The following is a 16208-nucleotide window of genomic DNA, read 5'->3' as shown; positions in this document are numbered from 1 at the left end:
TCAATATACCCTTCAAATAATAGCATAAAATTCTGTATGGTATTTTTCATAGAGCTTTGCAAGCACTGAAGAGGAGAACAAGTAAACTGTTTTCATAGATTATAAAAGTAGATTAATATCTAATCCCTTACTTGCATAATATAGTCTAGAGGATTATCCATAATCAGCTTCTCTTTGAACTGCAAATGTGTTCTTATCTGAGAATTCAATCCTGATTTTAAACTTCTGGTTAAGACAATACCATCAGAGTGCTTAGTATATAGTCTAATAAAGTACCCTTGTTGCTTAAAAATGCATTTTAAACAAAATTTAATGTGTTTCTCATTTAAAGATGAGGATAATATTGTTTGGTTTGCACTTTCTGGAGGATTTTCTTTTTCATTACATGTTCCCAAACTTTAATAATCTGCATAGGTTTTTTTTAGAAAGTTTGTTATTGAACTCAGTGAGAGAACTAGATGTTGTTGTCCAGTAGTGGTCACATTGGTGTTTATTTCAACCTTGTGGTTTCTTTTCTGTGCATAAAAGCTTTTATTAACTGCTGATTACTGTGTTCTGTTAAAACCTGCAATGAATGTTTCTGAGTATTATCAATACTCTCCTAGAAATGGAATATAAATATGAATGCTAGAAATGCATGGATTATTGAAAGTACTTTCTTTGATGAAAACTTTATAATTCTTTTCATATTCAAAGTTCATGGATTTACGTACATACCATGAATCATCAAATTTAGCATGTATAAAAGTAATTGAAACAAAAAAAGTCTTCAAAGGACTGACAATCAGTATATATAAATTGATGAATTGGCATTACTTGTGTAGAAATAATTGATGTAATCTGAATTTTTCAGTCTTTTAAAATAAAGTGTTGCCATTTTAAAATTTCTACCAGTCAATTATGTAACTGGATACATTTGCAATACTGTCCACTTCTAAAGAAAAGATAATGTAATCAATTTATTTTGTTTGCAGATTTTCAGGCGTTGTTGGTTGGTTTTCAAGAAGGCTTCCAGTAAAGGACCCAGGAGGCTAGAAAAATTTCCAGATGAGAAGGCAGCATATTTCAGAAACTTTCACAAGGTAAGGCATACCTTTCTCATGATCTGAAGCATTGCCTGACTTGGGAAGAGTGTGGTTTTGATATGTCTAGTTTGCAAACAATGCAGTGAGTATTGGGAAGAAAATCTGATCTTGACACTAAAAGCACAGTAAAATGTCTGTAAATCCTAGAATGCAGGTGAGATATTACACTGTTTTTTCTAGATGAGCACAAAACTTCCAGTGTGTGTGAAGTGACAGAGTGATGTTTTTTCTTTAAAGATTAGTGGTTTGGAAATGTGTAAAATTGGCTGCTTAATCAAATGTTTAACCATTAGTTATTTAACTAAGTATCGACCAGATTCTGAAAATGCTAAATGCCTCAGTTGTAATGGTGAAACTGGCTGAATATGTAACATTTTTCCCAGAACTCTTCAAGATATACAAGCTCTGTCAGCATCAAGGATTTATAAGGGTAAAACTTCAGGTTTCACTTAATGATATTCTCCCTGCTTACTCTGTCACTATCACTTCTGTGATGGAAAACAAGATATTCAAGTATGTTTTTTGCTTTCTGTCTTGTAAGTTACTGTTATCGGCTCCCCAGGTCAATCAGTAGTCTTCAAGTTAGCTAATCCTGAAGTAGGGCAGGGCTCTCTGCTTGTGCTGTTGTCTTCTATCAAGTCACCTTTAGCTTTATGTCATATCAATGTTAGATATTACATTAAAACTAGCAAGTTGAAACACAAAGATGACTTAACCAAGGTCACGTGGCAAACAGTGAAAGAGTGTGGATGTAAGTCTTGGTCTCTTGAAGGCAGGTCTAATGCTTTTTACCATAAAATTACAAATTAGCCTTTAAATTCCAGTAACCTCTTAGTATCTTTGAAAGAAAAAATGTATGTGTAATAAATAGCATGCAATTATCCTGTTAATATTTTCTCGGAAAAAGAGCCCAGGTAATTTCATATTGCCAAAAATACAACTTCTGATCTTACATTGTTATCGAAGTTTAGAACTGATGTGTACTAGACTATTGGCACTTCCACTGATGTAGCGCAATGACAATGTTTGCTCCAATGTGTAGGAGGTCCACCTTAAGCAAAACTGATTCTTCTGTTAGACATAAGTTTCAAAACAGATTGATTTTCCAAATGTAACCTAATGATGGGTCTTTAAAAGAATTAATTGGATGGTTTGGGCTGATAGCTGTGGGGAGTTGACCCTGTCTGTACACCAAAGCCACTCTGTCCCTCCCCTCGTCAGCTGGACAGGGGAGAGAAAATATATTAAAAGGCTCATGGGTCAAGATAAGGACAGGTAAGATACAGCTTAGCTGTACTGTTTTCACTTGAACATTCATTGTAGGTTGTGCAGAACTGCTGTGTTTGCTCCCAGTGCTCCCTCCGAAGAGGGCATAAAGTGGCAATAGCTCTGCACCTGTCCCTGGGCTGGGTACATTCTTGGTAGCTGTTCCTACACTATTCAGAAAAGGCCAAAACCAGACACCACAGTTCTGCCGACTTAAAAGACAGCATAAATAACAAGCTTTCTCATTTCTGTAAAAGAAGATAAAAGGTGTGTGTAAAAAGTGAAATTCTTTTAGGCTTCGAAGACATACTGCTCAGGCAGTAGTAGTACTTGTTACTCACTAGGAGAGACTTGCCGGGAGCATTACAGGAAGCCAACATGGCTAAGTAGCATCATGAAGGTTACTAGAAATGAGAGATCAAGCTTCAAAACCTAAAGTGTATCCAAATAAACTAGAAGGCGTTACACAGTTGGCCAATTAATTGTTAAAGCAGAATTAGAAAGAGCAAAGTCAAGCTTGATGAGCAACTAACCAGAAGAGTTAAGACCAGTTATAAATACAGACTCTGAGCCCTCAGCATCAAAAAGCTTGCCAAAGACCCCAGAGTATAAGGGACACATGCAAGAAAGAGGGTAGAAATGAGCACATTTGCATTGAGGTCTACTGTAGAGGAAACTGGTATGCTCCGATGTGGGTATGCGAGGGAGGATTCTGCAGAGATGTCTCTGTATCGTAAACCTGATCAGATACCTCAACCTCAGTTACACAGAATGGTCAGTAGCAAAATATAAAGAACGTACTCATTCAGGATCCCAAAGAGAAGGATAACATAGCTGAATTACTAATAGTAGTCCATAAACTCCAACATGGGAACCAGAAAATGTGGATTTTCACATTCCTTGTAAAATCTCCAGTTCCATTAATGCATGCTTCTCTTACTCTAAGGTAAATAGCCTTCTCGTGAAGTGAAGCTGTTGTGAGATGGGTTTGTCCCTGATAAGATATAGCTGTCTTGGAGCAAGAGAAGTTTGGATCTGTCAATGCTGGCATGCTTAGCCTTCAAATAAATAAATAGGTGATGTCTGGCTCAAGACTTACTGATTTAATCCCTCCAATATGAAAGACTGTTCTGTTAAGATTGTGTCAACAACAGCTGTCTCTAAGGTTTTGAGTTTTAAGTTAGCAAGATTAAAGTAGGATAAGATTTAAAGATTTTTTTTTCCTGTTATAATGTTTGATTTTGATGTGCTTTGTCTAAAACTGCAAGTGCACAATAAAATAAATAGCACAACATTTTAGCAATGCTTTCTGAAAGTCAAAAATATATATGGAACAGATGGTCTTAAGCATGTTATATAATATGTGTCCACAAAAATAAATAATAATCAAGGAAAAGAATAGTAGTAGCCTTTTAACTATAATCTACTAAATTAAATTTGTGGCCAGGGCCACACAAGGGGAGATACATTACACTTTTTTTTTTTTTTCATTGCTTGATTGCCCTGAAGAAACTTGTGGAATGCTAAACACTAGTTTCAGAAAATGGTGATTTATGTGACGTAATCCCAGATTTATGGCAAGTTCTTATATCAGCTGCAACAGTTTCTTGAACAGTTCTTGGCCATAAGATCTCCTGTGCTCATGTGCACACAGGCACACACCTAGAGTTTCTGTGCTGCGCTCATAGTCCTGTTTTGTAACAGGAAGGATGGGACAGGATCTTTTTGTATTTAAAAACTCAGTATGCAGGAACAATAAGATATTTCCTTTTCTACAGCACAGTTGCTAGTTTTTAATTGCGATGGCCTTAAACGATGAAGTGGTTATTCACTTCAAAATATTTCAGGATAAGTCAATTCCTGATAATTTTGAAAAACACTAAATTCTGCAACAGTCATCTATGTGCTAGCTCATACTATTCTCAAATGTAATTACAACTCTAAAATAAAAAATAAAAGTATTTCCTTATGGTAGCATTATCATAATCCTTATAAGAACTTCTCTTTTATTGTTTCTACTTGCTCAGTCACCTCTCGGTTATTGGTTTTTTTTTCCTTAGTGTTCTCTGGCCACTGCCAGGTTGTATAAATACAGATTCTTATTGCTAAAGAAATGTGAACTAGCCTGCAGTTTATTCCAGTTTAGTCCAAGAGTCCTGCTTTATTGTGGAGTACTTCTGCCTCTTGTGTGGCTCATGTTCACTACAAATCAGAATTTATGCAAGTCTCCATATGGGCATCTATAATCTGGGATGCTGCTGTTATTACTCATGATATTGCATTACTTCTCAGATGCAAAACCGTTCTCATGAGAAAGTTGGTTGAACAGCTATCAAAATGTTATTGTTAGGCCTCAGTTCTTGCCTTTTTTGTGATAAAATGTAATACTTGATTTGCAACCAAATTTGAATATTATTTGAATTCCACTTACTTGCCTTTAAAAAAAAAAAATGTTTATAGCTTTTGTTTTTCAATATCTCAAATTCAAACCTGTCTGGTTCTGCTGTGTTGACCATTCTGCTTTCACTGTTTGTTAGGGGTTTTTGTTATCTAAATTTCCTTGATAAGTCTTTATTTTTTTGGTTAAATTCACTCAAGAATTCATATTAGACAACAGCTAAATATGAATACCTTGTGAAGATTCAGTCAAATTCACAGATGCAAGATTTTTACTTTGAAAAGAATCCCAAATTTTAGACCATTTCCCTCTTCTCCCCTTATCCTTGTTCTTTAGAAGTGTGGTCATACTTTACTGCCTAGAACTTCTTTCAGAATATTTCAAAATAGTGACCTCAATATAGTATTCTCTAAGGAGCCCAGTGAATGTGTGTGTCCATTTGTCATAATGGTAGTTTTGAATAATATTTTGCAAAATTTTATCTGCAAAGAATCAATAATTTAACAGTTATTGAAAGACATGCCCAAATGCACTTTGTGTAGTTTTTACACCCTTATTTTGCTGAGCCTTCAAAAGCAGAGATAACCAAATTTTCCTGAAAACTATATCCTTATTTTTTCCCAATTTTGACATGCAATTCTCTTCAAATATTTGTTTACAGCACTTTCAAGTAATACTTTGTCTCCTAGCAAAATCATCCAGTTGGCATGGGAAGGTTACAAAGAACATTGTTTTCATGGGCAGCTATTACTCAGCTGATGAGATTAAAATGAACGCTATTTAAATGAATAACTGTTAGTAAAATTACTCAGTTCTGTACACCAAACAATAAGATTTGCAGTAATTATCAGATCCCTCTTAAAATATAGAAGTATTTGAACAAAGTAATTGTTCAAAGTAAGCATTCTATGCACCAAAAAGCAAATTGCAGGAATAATTGAAGCTGTGCTGCTAATAAAGCTGTTAATAGAGTCTGAGCACATCAAAGGGCAGCATGCAAACTAATAAAATTTCTTTCAACAGAGATTGTATTATGGCAATAACATCTTCTTTCCTTAGCAAAGTAGGGAAGAAATCTACAAGCTGAGCTTGCTGACAGAACTTTGAACTCTTACAAGCATGGACCTAGAATGCTTAAATGACCCTATGAGTCTCTTCCTGTGTAGGACTCTACTCCTTTTTCTAAAGCTTGAAGGCACAGAGTATTAATTAGAAGTGTTAATTTACAGGGTAAATAAAGAAGTGATGTCAATGGGTGGCTTTGAATTCCTCAGCAGTGGCAGCAGTGGCTGAAACTTAAGTATCAAGGATTGAATAAGTGGTGGGAAAAATAAAGATAATCTCTTAGTCTCTACTGGTTAAAAAGCAACTCCCAGACATGTTAGTGGTGGTTCCTATATGAAAGTTCATGTACACTTATTACAGTAAATTCATAGTAGTACTTCAGTGAGTGCACAATTTTGCAGCAAAAAGGACACCTCCATTCTTAAAAATCAGCTGTTTAAATACAAGCCTGTATTTCCATTATATTAAGTGTTAAACTTGAAGACCGAACTTTTACTTTAAAAATTATTATTGGATAAGAGAGGAATATTCAAACATTTCAGCAAGAGGGGGGAAAAAAAGGAGGAAAAAAAATAATATAAAACTCCCGAAATGTCATTGCTGCATAGAACAATTCAGGTTGAAAGGGCCCCCTGGAGTCCATCCAGTTCAATCTCCTGCTTGAAGCAACATCAGTCAGATCACATTGCTCATGTCCATGTCTAGTTGGGTTTTAAATATCTTCAGGGATGGAGGCTCCACAACTTCTATAAAGATAAACATGAACACCTAATAACCAAAACAGAAGAAGAGGTTGGGGACTGAGCAGCTGGAGGGCAGCTCTGCTGAAAAGGCCCCAAGGGTCCTGCTTGGCAATGAGCTGAGCCTGAGCCAGCCATGTGCCCTGGCAACAATGAAGGCAAACCGTGTCCTGGGCTGCCTCAGCAGGAGAATGGACATCAGACTGAGGTCTCTGAACTATGAAGGCTCCTCCCTACTGAGTGCTTACTAAGCCATACCTAGGATACTGGTCCCCTCACTACTCTATTTAAGAGAGACATGGAAAAAATGAAGAGGGTCCAGCAAAAGCCAGTCAGGAAACTGGAGTTTGGAGAACCTGACACACAAGGAGAAGCTCAAGGAACTGGGCTTGCACTAGTGAAGAGAAAAGGCTTGGGGGAATCTAATCAGTCTTCCAGTTCTGATGAGGTGGCTGAAGTGACAAACAGAGGTGCTGTCTTCTCAAGGATGGTCAGGGACAGGACAAAAGGCAATGGGCAGAGGTTGCTTCAGGGCAAATTAGCTGGATATAAGGAGGAAAAAAAAATAGCCATGGGAACAACTGAACATCAGAGCAAGCTGATCAGACAGGTCAGTATTTTCTTGCTGGAAATTCTTAAGACCTAGCTTGGCAGGGCACTGTGTAACCTAATCAAAGGCCCTGCTTTCAAGGTTGGACTAGATGATCTCCAGCAGTCCTTTCCAACCTAGACTTTTCTGTGAACTATGAAGTATGTGCCATTAAAGTTGCTACAAGCTCTTGATGTATCCTTGTGCTTCATGTATTCTGTCAACCTGGTCTTGCCCTCTCCTGAGTATATTTCAGTTAGTTCTAGTGATGGAAAAAATATGCTTAATCTTCCTAGTCTCTCTTAAAACAGTCTCAAGAGAGCTTTCCTTTGAACTGCTGTAGTGTTACTGCTTTACAGTAGAGAACAGCATAGTCCATGTGTCAGTTATGCATATTCTGTCTTTGCCATGAAACTGTAGCCATGTTTTGGCAAAGTTCAAAGCCTTTGCAAACCTGTAGTTTGTGCGTATTCGTTAGAAACACTTCTGACTCTGACAGCTAAAATGTCTCATGTCATCTGTAAAGCTTCGAGTACGATGGAAATTCAGATAATTTTCTCTCTTGAGTAATGAAATATGTTCCCTCCAATTCTTTCGGGGCCAAAGTCTGACATTCACTTTAATAGCTACTTGTCATTTGTGAAGACTAATATGGGGTCAGATGTTTGAGATGAGATCATGAAGCCATTCTCTGTATTTATATCCTCTGGCACCTAGGTAACATGGAAAAGAAAATTGTGTAATTAAAACTTAAAGAAGAAATAGACTAAATGTTTAGACTGTGGGAGAAAAATAAAGGAATAAATGCTCTTGCACTCTATGAGAGCACCTTCTCTATTAGATATCTGGGAGAAACACTAAGAGCTTCTGGCAGATGGAAAACTGGCTGTTCAAAGAATTGGTGTAAGAAATGCTAAAGGGAAGAATGGGATGGGGAAATGGGGAAGAAGGTGTGTATTACTAAAGGTTAATAAATCTGTTTTAACTGACTTTGCACAAAGCCAAGGAGACTAGTGCAGAAAAAAAAAGTCTGACAATGAGAGGGAGGTGGACAAAGAAGCAAAGAGTATGGACATAGTTTGTCTCCAGCTCAGTTATATCTGGGGCAAAAAGAACCAGTGCAGCAGGACAGATGCACATTAAGAGAAAGCAAGAGGGATTGTTCAGATTTTTGCACCAAAACAAATTGCTCTTTAATAACAGTACCTCATTTATTTCAGCAGCTGGGAGATGTGCACTTCTCAGACATTTCCCAGGAGTGGCAAGTTCTAAAATGAGAAGACCCTGTGTTTGGAAGTGAGGGTTTCAATACCATGTACCCAGATGAAGCTGGTTGATAGGTACTTACAAGAAGAGAGACTGGAGATAAGGTCTCTGAAGGAGGTCTCCACTGGTCCTTGGGGGGACATTACGAAGAAATGGTTGAGCTATGATATAATACAGCTGGGTTGTGCTGTGGAGATTTGCACTAAGCTCCCCTTTTTAATGCAGGCATTGTTGAAAAGCTGAATCCTGGATATCTCAAATCCAGATCAAAAGTTTAAAGGACATATTTTTTACTTTCATTTATTTTCACTAAAAATGTCTTTGCTCCTTCCTTGTCAATATAACCAACATGTCTGAGAAGTGAGGAAGGTGTGAAAGGAAATTAATATTTGTGAAACTATCTGTGTGAAATATACTTCTGTAATGATTATTATAGAAGAACCCTGAGAGAAACCAAGGTGTGATCTTTATTCCATTAAGTCAGAAAACCAGTATGAAGTTATGGGAGTCAAACAGAATTTATAAAGCCTCTATTTAAACAGAATAGTATTTGTCATTTATTCTGACTGAGGTGAAAAATAATTATGAAAAATCAAATACTATCTTATAATTAAGACAATGTGTATAATATATATAGAAGAGGTGCCAATACAGTTAAAGGTATTTATTTGTCATAACATACAGAGTAGGAATGCCATAGATCAGACCTAGTGGGGCCCACTGCCCTACAAACAACAGAAAAATGGTGGACTAGACCTATAAAACTAGTAAAGTAGTATTTAAGTCGTACTTTCCTAGTCTTCAGCACTTGACTCTGCACTAAAATTTTTCCAATATTGTGTGTGTCTATTTTTACTATTCAAGTGTAGAAAGTAGGTATGCTACATAAATAATAAGAGTTCATGATGAAAGTAAAAAACTAATTATCTAGCCTGCTTTTTATAACACTAGTAAAGAAATGTTATGTGAGCATTTTTTTTTTTTTTTTTCTTAATGACAGCATTTTCCCTTGAAGCTACTCTGAATTATGTGTCAGTGTTATCGGGGAATGTTTACCATTTTGATATGGAAATGGGAAGAGGCATGATCCCTTGTGCAATAGCTATAAAAGGAAGCAAACAGGTACAAACATCAGGTTCTGGTGTATGAGAGAGGGCAGACAGGTTTGTCACTGTAATTTACTTTCTGTTAATAAAGGCAGATGAAATTTATTAAGTCTTAGGAGTACTAAGCTTCATTTAAGGTTTTGATTTGCTTATAGCAAGAGAGGCTTTGCAGCATAAATAAAGAGCAATTTATTATGAAAATTGGCATAAAACTATCTAATTTTTACTTCTTCATAGCAGGAAATTTGAAATTCAAATCACTGGCTGATGAAGGTTATTAAAAATGCATTAAGAGTTGGAAATGTAGCTGTATGTAATTGTCATAATAGATATTCAAAATTAATTTATCCCCAATGATAATTAAGCTAAAGAATTTTCAAATTATCAGCTAACAAATTTCAGTTAATTTTAAACCAAATCAAGTAAAAACATTTCAAAAAGTATGTAAAAAAATTAAAACTATCTCTTTTTAAACAGTCCTAAAAGAAGGGATACATTTCTGTTCAGAATCCATCTTTTTCTTTTTCAAATTACTGCACTCTTGTAACTTTTTTTATTCTTTTTTTTTTTTTTTTCTTCAGGTTCTCTCTGTTGCATTTTCTCTCTTTTGCTTACCCCCCACCCCCCACCCCCCACCCCGAAGAATTCTGGACCACTTTGAGTGTATGCATACGCACTCACGTACAGGCATGTGCTGAGTTTAGGTTAATTTAAACTCACGTATTTTCTTTCTCTGTCTGGTAGTTTTTTCATCTTGTTGATGCATCTTTCTGATGAGCATCAAGAATCCCACAGGTATTCTGGTGTTATTAATACTTCCTTCAGAATATCTGAGATTACTTTAATATATACATTTTTGTTTAGGAACAGCATCAAAATGCCAGTTTTGGCATTGTTGGATTGGGATGGGGATTATTTTAAAGGCACTGAGGCATATTTACACCCTTTAAAAATCAGTGGAGAAAAAGTTTTTCTAAATCATACTATTTTTATGGTGGGTTTTTATTTATTGTTTTAATCCTTTCTAAAAACAAAACAAAATTAGGCTAGCGGGTATCTCTGTGATTGTGCTTGTATATGTACATGCATGGGCCTGTACCCCTTGCGGATGTCGACAGCCAGCTATGGGACAGAGCCACCATCCGAGTCCTGAGTGTGTGGCTTTCTCACCTTTGGCATCAAGTGAGAAGAGCCGGGAACAGGGAGAGCAAAGATAATTCTGTCACTTCTTTCCTGGCTAATGTCATTCCTCTTTTTCTGAATATAGCTCTTGATAGTTCAGCAGATACCCAGCATCTGAGAGTTCCTTAAAACCTGCATCATGAGGTTTCTCTCAACTGTGAATTATTTTTTCCCCCGTGAGTGCTACAATGGAAGTAAACCAACCTTTCTCACCTAATTTTGACCCAAGGCTTCCCCATAGTTTCAAGATCTGACTAAAGGGTGCTACGGCCCAAGCTGAAGGTTTTCACAGTTTGAAAGGGACAGGAAGGAGAGTTACATCTTGGACTCAGTCACTGCCACAATGTATAGTATAGATACAGCCGAAATGTGCATTGAAAACCTACAATTACTTGTATCCTCTAATGCTCTTGACCCAGTTTGTCAGTGCGGTGGGAGATATCATAGTGAGGGTTATACCTAGCAGTTTAGCAGGAAGAATTATATAACTACCACTCACTGGGTCCAACAAAGGTATATTTTCTAAGCATGTCTTTGCTTGTAATGTGTTTTCAAATATAATCTGTGTTAATATTTAATTAAGCTATCTAAAAAGATGAGTTTGGGAATTATTACAGGTCAGTCAATTTAAGTAAACCAAGAGGAAAATTTAGAGGAGGTTTTGAAAAAGTACATTTCTCCTTTTCTTTTTACTCAAAGACCAATAACATATTATTTTTAATTAACCAATACCTTTGGGCCATAACTAGAAGAGATCTGGGCATAGTCATGTACTTTGAGAATCTTAAAAGTGAAAACTCTTAAAAATTGAAACAGTTTCTAACTGTCCAGTATATTTTAGTAGCCTCATAAGGCTATTAAAACTCATATAATGATCTAATTCATTTACATGTTCATTGTGAAGTATTGTCTTATTACTCTACCTAGATAATAAAACTACAGTAATGAAATGCCCATTTTATTTCTCAGGCATAAGCACAGTGCTACTGTTTGCCTACCTAGTAACTCTAGCAGGAAGTTTGGTATTTAAAATATCTTTTTTTTTTAATTGTAGCTAAAATTTGGATAATGGGGAAACCTATTTTATTTCAGTTGTGAATCATCATCCCTCTCTGCCGTCTTTCTAGTGTGATGTTATTTTTTAGGTATGAACCTGGGTTTCAAATTAGAGTGTTCTTCTAGTATTAAGGCATTAGCTATTTTAAATTTTGTCAACACTCTCTTTTACAGAAGGCTGGGTTTTTTTTCCTTTTTTAATGCTATACTAAAACAGAAGACTGGAATTCAGTTTGCACATTAAAATAAAAGGTCAGATTGGAAAACATATTTATAAAGTTCTTTATAAGAGTAAGGAAATGGGATTGGGGAGAACTGGGATTTTGATATCACAAATGACTGTCTATAATAATACTCTTTAAAGTGTGAAGGTATTTCTTTATCAGTATGCATTTAAAAATTCAATTAAAATGTTGGTTAAGGGAAGAGGTCCACATAGACATGAACTGATCAGATTTAAAGTGTTGCTTTAAAACATGAGGCTACCAGCCAAAACTAGAATAATCCTAGTAGGTTGACTGATTTTATGCATTAGGCAGCAGTTCTGGCAGTACTACAGCTGTGCAGTTTGAGAGAAAGTAAAGTAATTTAGCTTGGCAAAACCCCTACTTCTTTGCCTATTAAAGGTAGCTGGTATGACTTAATATGCTTATTCTGCCCTGGTAGGTTTGATTTACAAACACTGTGAAACAATATAGTACTTAAAGTGGCATAACAGAAGCTACTCAACTAAGTTTGGTTTCCATCCTTAATTTCTTCAGATTTCATTGCGACAAAGTAGAGTTTGTATCTGCTTATATGGTAAGTGGTCAGTTAGGTTACAGCACAAATCTGGGTACTCAGTTAGTCATAATGTCACCTACATTCTCCAAAAAAATCTGAAAAATTTATAAACTTTAATCTCACTTTTATCTGGAGGGCAAGAGGAAATTATTCATTATCCCTCTGCTATCAGACCTATGCATAGTTCCTTCCATCAGACTTCACTTTCTTGCCCTGAAATCACTGGCTTATACTTAGCCTGATTTGGTTTTAATATATATATTATTTCAGTCTTTTTTATTTTTTTTTATTATCTACTTTTTCAGTTAACAGATAATATTCTTACTGCTGTTAAAGGTGTTGTTTCCATTTAGTGCTTACAGGAATGAACATTTACTTGGTAACAGTTTCTTAAACATTTATTCGTCTGAAATAGCAGCTGGAGACCTGCCCCAGGGGCATAATGTGGAGATTGATATGCCACTCCTTGGCAAAATTCCTGGAAGATGTTGTTAGTATAACAACTCATCTTCCAAGGATAAATCCACATGCAGGGATGGGGAAAACTCTTCTGTTTTCTTTGTGAATTGGTTTTACTTTTATCTGATCTGTTCTTTCACCTTTCTGATCTTGGGATTTCTCTTCTCCCTTATTATGTGCCTCTTGTAATCTTGTGGTTTAGGTTTTGCTGTTCTTTCATGAAATAGGTTTTCTTTTTCTTCTGCCCCTTAATACATTTTTACTTCGTCTTGTTTTTCAGTCTCTTGCATCCCCTGGTCCTGTTGTTGATTTTCATGTGCTGTTCTTGTGCGGAATCTGCTGAAGTCAGGAAAATGTGTTTCATCTTAAATACTTTGAATGCCTAATCCCATATGGGTTTGCCCGAACCCATAAAAGTCCAAATAGCCTTACAGATCTGTTAGCATCCCTTTCTTAGACTCACACTTTAATTCATATGTTAATGGACCTGAAGAGATCATTTCTCCAGCTCCTGCTCACAGCAGAGCCAGTTCTGAGATCAGACATGGTTGCTCAGGGATTTGTCCAGCTGGGTCTTGAAAACCTCCAGGGACCGAGACCACAGAGCCTCTCTGAGCAGCAAGTCCCACTGCTGGGCTGTCTTCATGGTGAAAACATTTCTTCTCATATGCAATCTGAACATCTCCTGTCTCAGTTTATGCCCTTTGTCCCTCTTCCTCCCACCAGGCACAGCTGTGAGAACCCTGTCCCTGTCTCCTTGATAACCAACCTGCAGGCACTGGGGAGCTGGTGCTAGGTGCTCCTAAAGCCATCACTGATGCAGGCTGGAGCAACCACTATCCCTCAGCCTCTCCCCACTGGTCCAACTCTGGCTGTCCTGGAAGCTCTTTACTGAGCTCACTCTAGTTTATTAATTGCATTGGGGTCCTGAAACTGGACACAGTATTGTAGATGTGATATCATGAGCACTGAGTAAAGTCACTTCCCTTGATGTACTTGCTGTGCTTCTGCTAATACAGCCATTACCCAGTCCCAAAGGTCTTTATGCTTTCCAAGAAGCACACTGCCTTTTTTAAAGAACCAAAGTCATGTCCAACTCTGTCTGAAACTAATAAAACTTCTACTCTGTGGTAATTGGATTTAACCATGTAAAAGGAGCCATTGCCTACTGCAGATGGGGTGACTGAAACCTTAGCTGAAAGATGTTTTGCCTCTGAGATACTCCTCTTTATAGTCCTTTCATCTGCAGTGGGCCAGCATCTCCTTTTCTCCTTTTGTAGACTGGCATACAGCATTCAGAACAATGTTAGCATATTGATTCCTCCTTTACCCTTTTCTTGCTATGATAATTAACATAGCTTTTGCTTCTTAGATCAGTGTCTTGTTGTCATGCTGTTTCTGGTTAAGGTAGTTCTCTACTGTCTGGGCATCACTTACTAGAGCCCCTGCTTCTCGTCACTCTGTTGCCTTTTCCTCTGTTACTTTGCTGCTTACATGTTATTACACAACAGATGGTAGTATGTGGGCCGTTATTAAGAAATAAGAGGATGAACAATTACATTTTGTAGCACTCTCGTCTGCTTCTATTTTTGCTAGATATAAATTAAATAACAGAAGGTAGTGCACAATGCAAAACAGAAATCTATTTATGTAAATTCACACCTTTTCCTCTGCCCATGTAATTTCCAGGACTCTGCATAGTGGAATTAGCATTCAGTAGATAGAATCACAGAACCGTTTCCCTCTCAATTTCATATGGGAGGCATGCATTTGGAAGAATTCAAATGGGATATAACCTAGAATGGAGCACGTAAGATTTCATGCATGATTTTTTTGTGGTTTTAATCTTTTCTGGACCTTCTTTCTTCTTTACTGTGGAATTATATTTTTTGTAGTGAAGCAGATGTAATATGTGATTTGGAAGTAATATTTCTATAATTGTGGAAGAGTTAGCCAATCTATTTAAACATACAATTTAAGCAGCAGATCCCTAGAAGTATTATATAAATATATGTAGTCTTTACATGTCCATGTAACACAAAAGTGGATAGTGCGGGTCCTAGATGTTCAGCTCCCTGGCTAGAACAGATTTTTAGTACTATAAGCAATGTCAAGTGTAGGTCAGTGGTGAAATATGATGGGTTCAAGAGAAGGTGTAGTGAATTGATCCTAAAATCCTCTGTCTTTGAGAGAATTAAATGTAGTTCCAAAGAAAGCAATCAGAAAAATGTCAAATTAAGTTGACCGTTAAGAAGCAACGGAACACATTTAATCTGAGCCTTTATTTAAATTAAGTGTATTTTGTAATTTATTAACCTTTTACATCTAAGAATATAAATAAGATGCCAAAAAAAAAAAAAAAAAAGAAAAAAGAGAGAGAGAAAAAAACAACAAAACTCTCAAATATTTTAAAGGGTAGGTATATTAAGTTGCATTGACTGTGACTGTTCTGTCGTGTGAAATATTTTGCTAATGTAACCCTGGAGGAAAGAGGAAGTCTGAGGAAAGGAAGACTTTCCTGTGGTCAAGAAGGATCATGTTAGACATCATTTAAGCAAAACTAACAGCCACAAATCCATGGGCCCCAATGGGATGCACCCCCAAGTGCTGAGGGAGCTGGCAGACCTTATTGCTAAACCACTCTCCATCATCTTCGAAAGGTCATGGAGAACAGGAGAGGTGCCTGAGGACTGGAGGAAAGCCAGTGTCACTCATCTTTAAAAAGGGCAAGAAGGAGGACTCAGGAAACTACAGGCTAGTCAGCCTCATCTCTCTCCCTGGAAAGGTGATGGAACATCTCATCCTGGAGGTCATCGCAAAGCATGTGGAAGAAAAGAAGGTTATCAGGAACAGTCAAGATGGATTCACCAAAGGAAAGGCATGCCTGACCAACCTGATAGCCTTCCGTGATGGAATGACTGACTGCATAGATGAGGGGAGAGCAGTGGATGTTGTCTAGCTTGACCTCAGCAAGGCTTTTGATACTGTCTCCTATAACATCCTCATAGGTAAGGTCAGGCAGTGTGGGTCAGATGAGTGGGCAGTGAGGTGGACTGAGAACTGGCTGATGGCAGAGCTCAGTGGGTTGTGATCAGTGGTGCAGAGTCTAGCTGGAGGCCTGAAACTAGTGGTTGCCAGGTGTCAGTGCCGGGTCCAGTCCTGTTCAACGTAGTCAGCAATGACCTGGATGAAGGGACAGAGTGTGCCCTCAGC

General features: G+C 37.1%; 1 protein-coding gene across 1 annotated transcript in view; it reads left to right on the top strand.

Moving 5' to 3' along the window:
• Positions 1 to 16208, top strand: part of DOK6 (docking protein 6) — a 253532-nt gene that overhangs the window by 99950 nt on the left and 137374 nt on the right. Inside the window, exon 2 of the mRNA XM_040588651.1 lies at positions 975 to 1082. Coding sequence (XP_040444585.1) covers positions 975 to 1082 — 108 coding nt within the window. The remainder of the gene's footprint in view (positions 1 to 974; positions 1083 to 16208) is intronic.

Source organism: Falco naumanni, chromosome 3 (assembly GCF_017639655.2).
Source record: "Falco naumanni isolate bFalNau1 chromosome 3, bFalNau1.pat, whole genome shotgun sequence".
Classification (NCBI taxonomy): domain Eukaryota; kingdom Metazoa; phylum Chordata; class Aves; order Falconiformes; family Falconidae; genus Falco; species Falco naumanni.
This window is presented reverse-complemented; position numbering and strand designations above follow the sequence as displayed.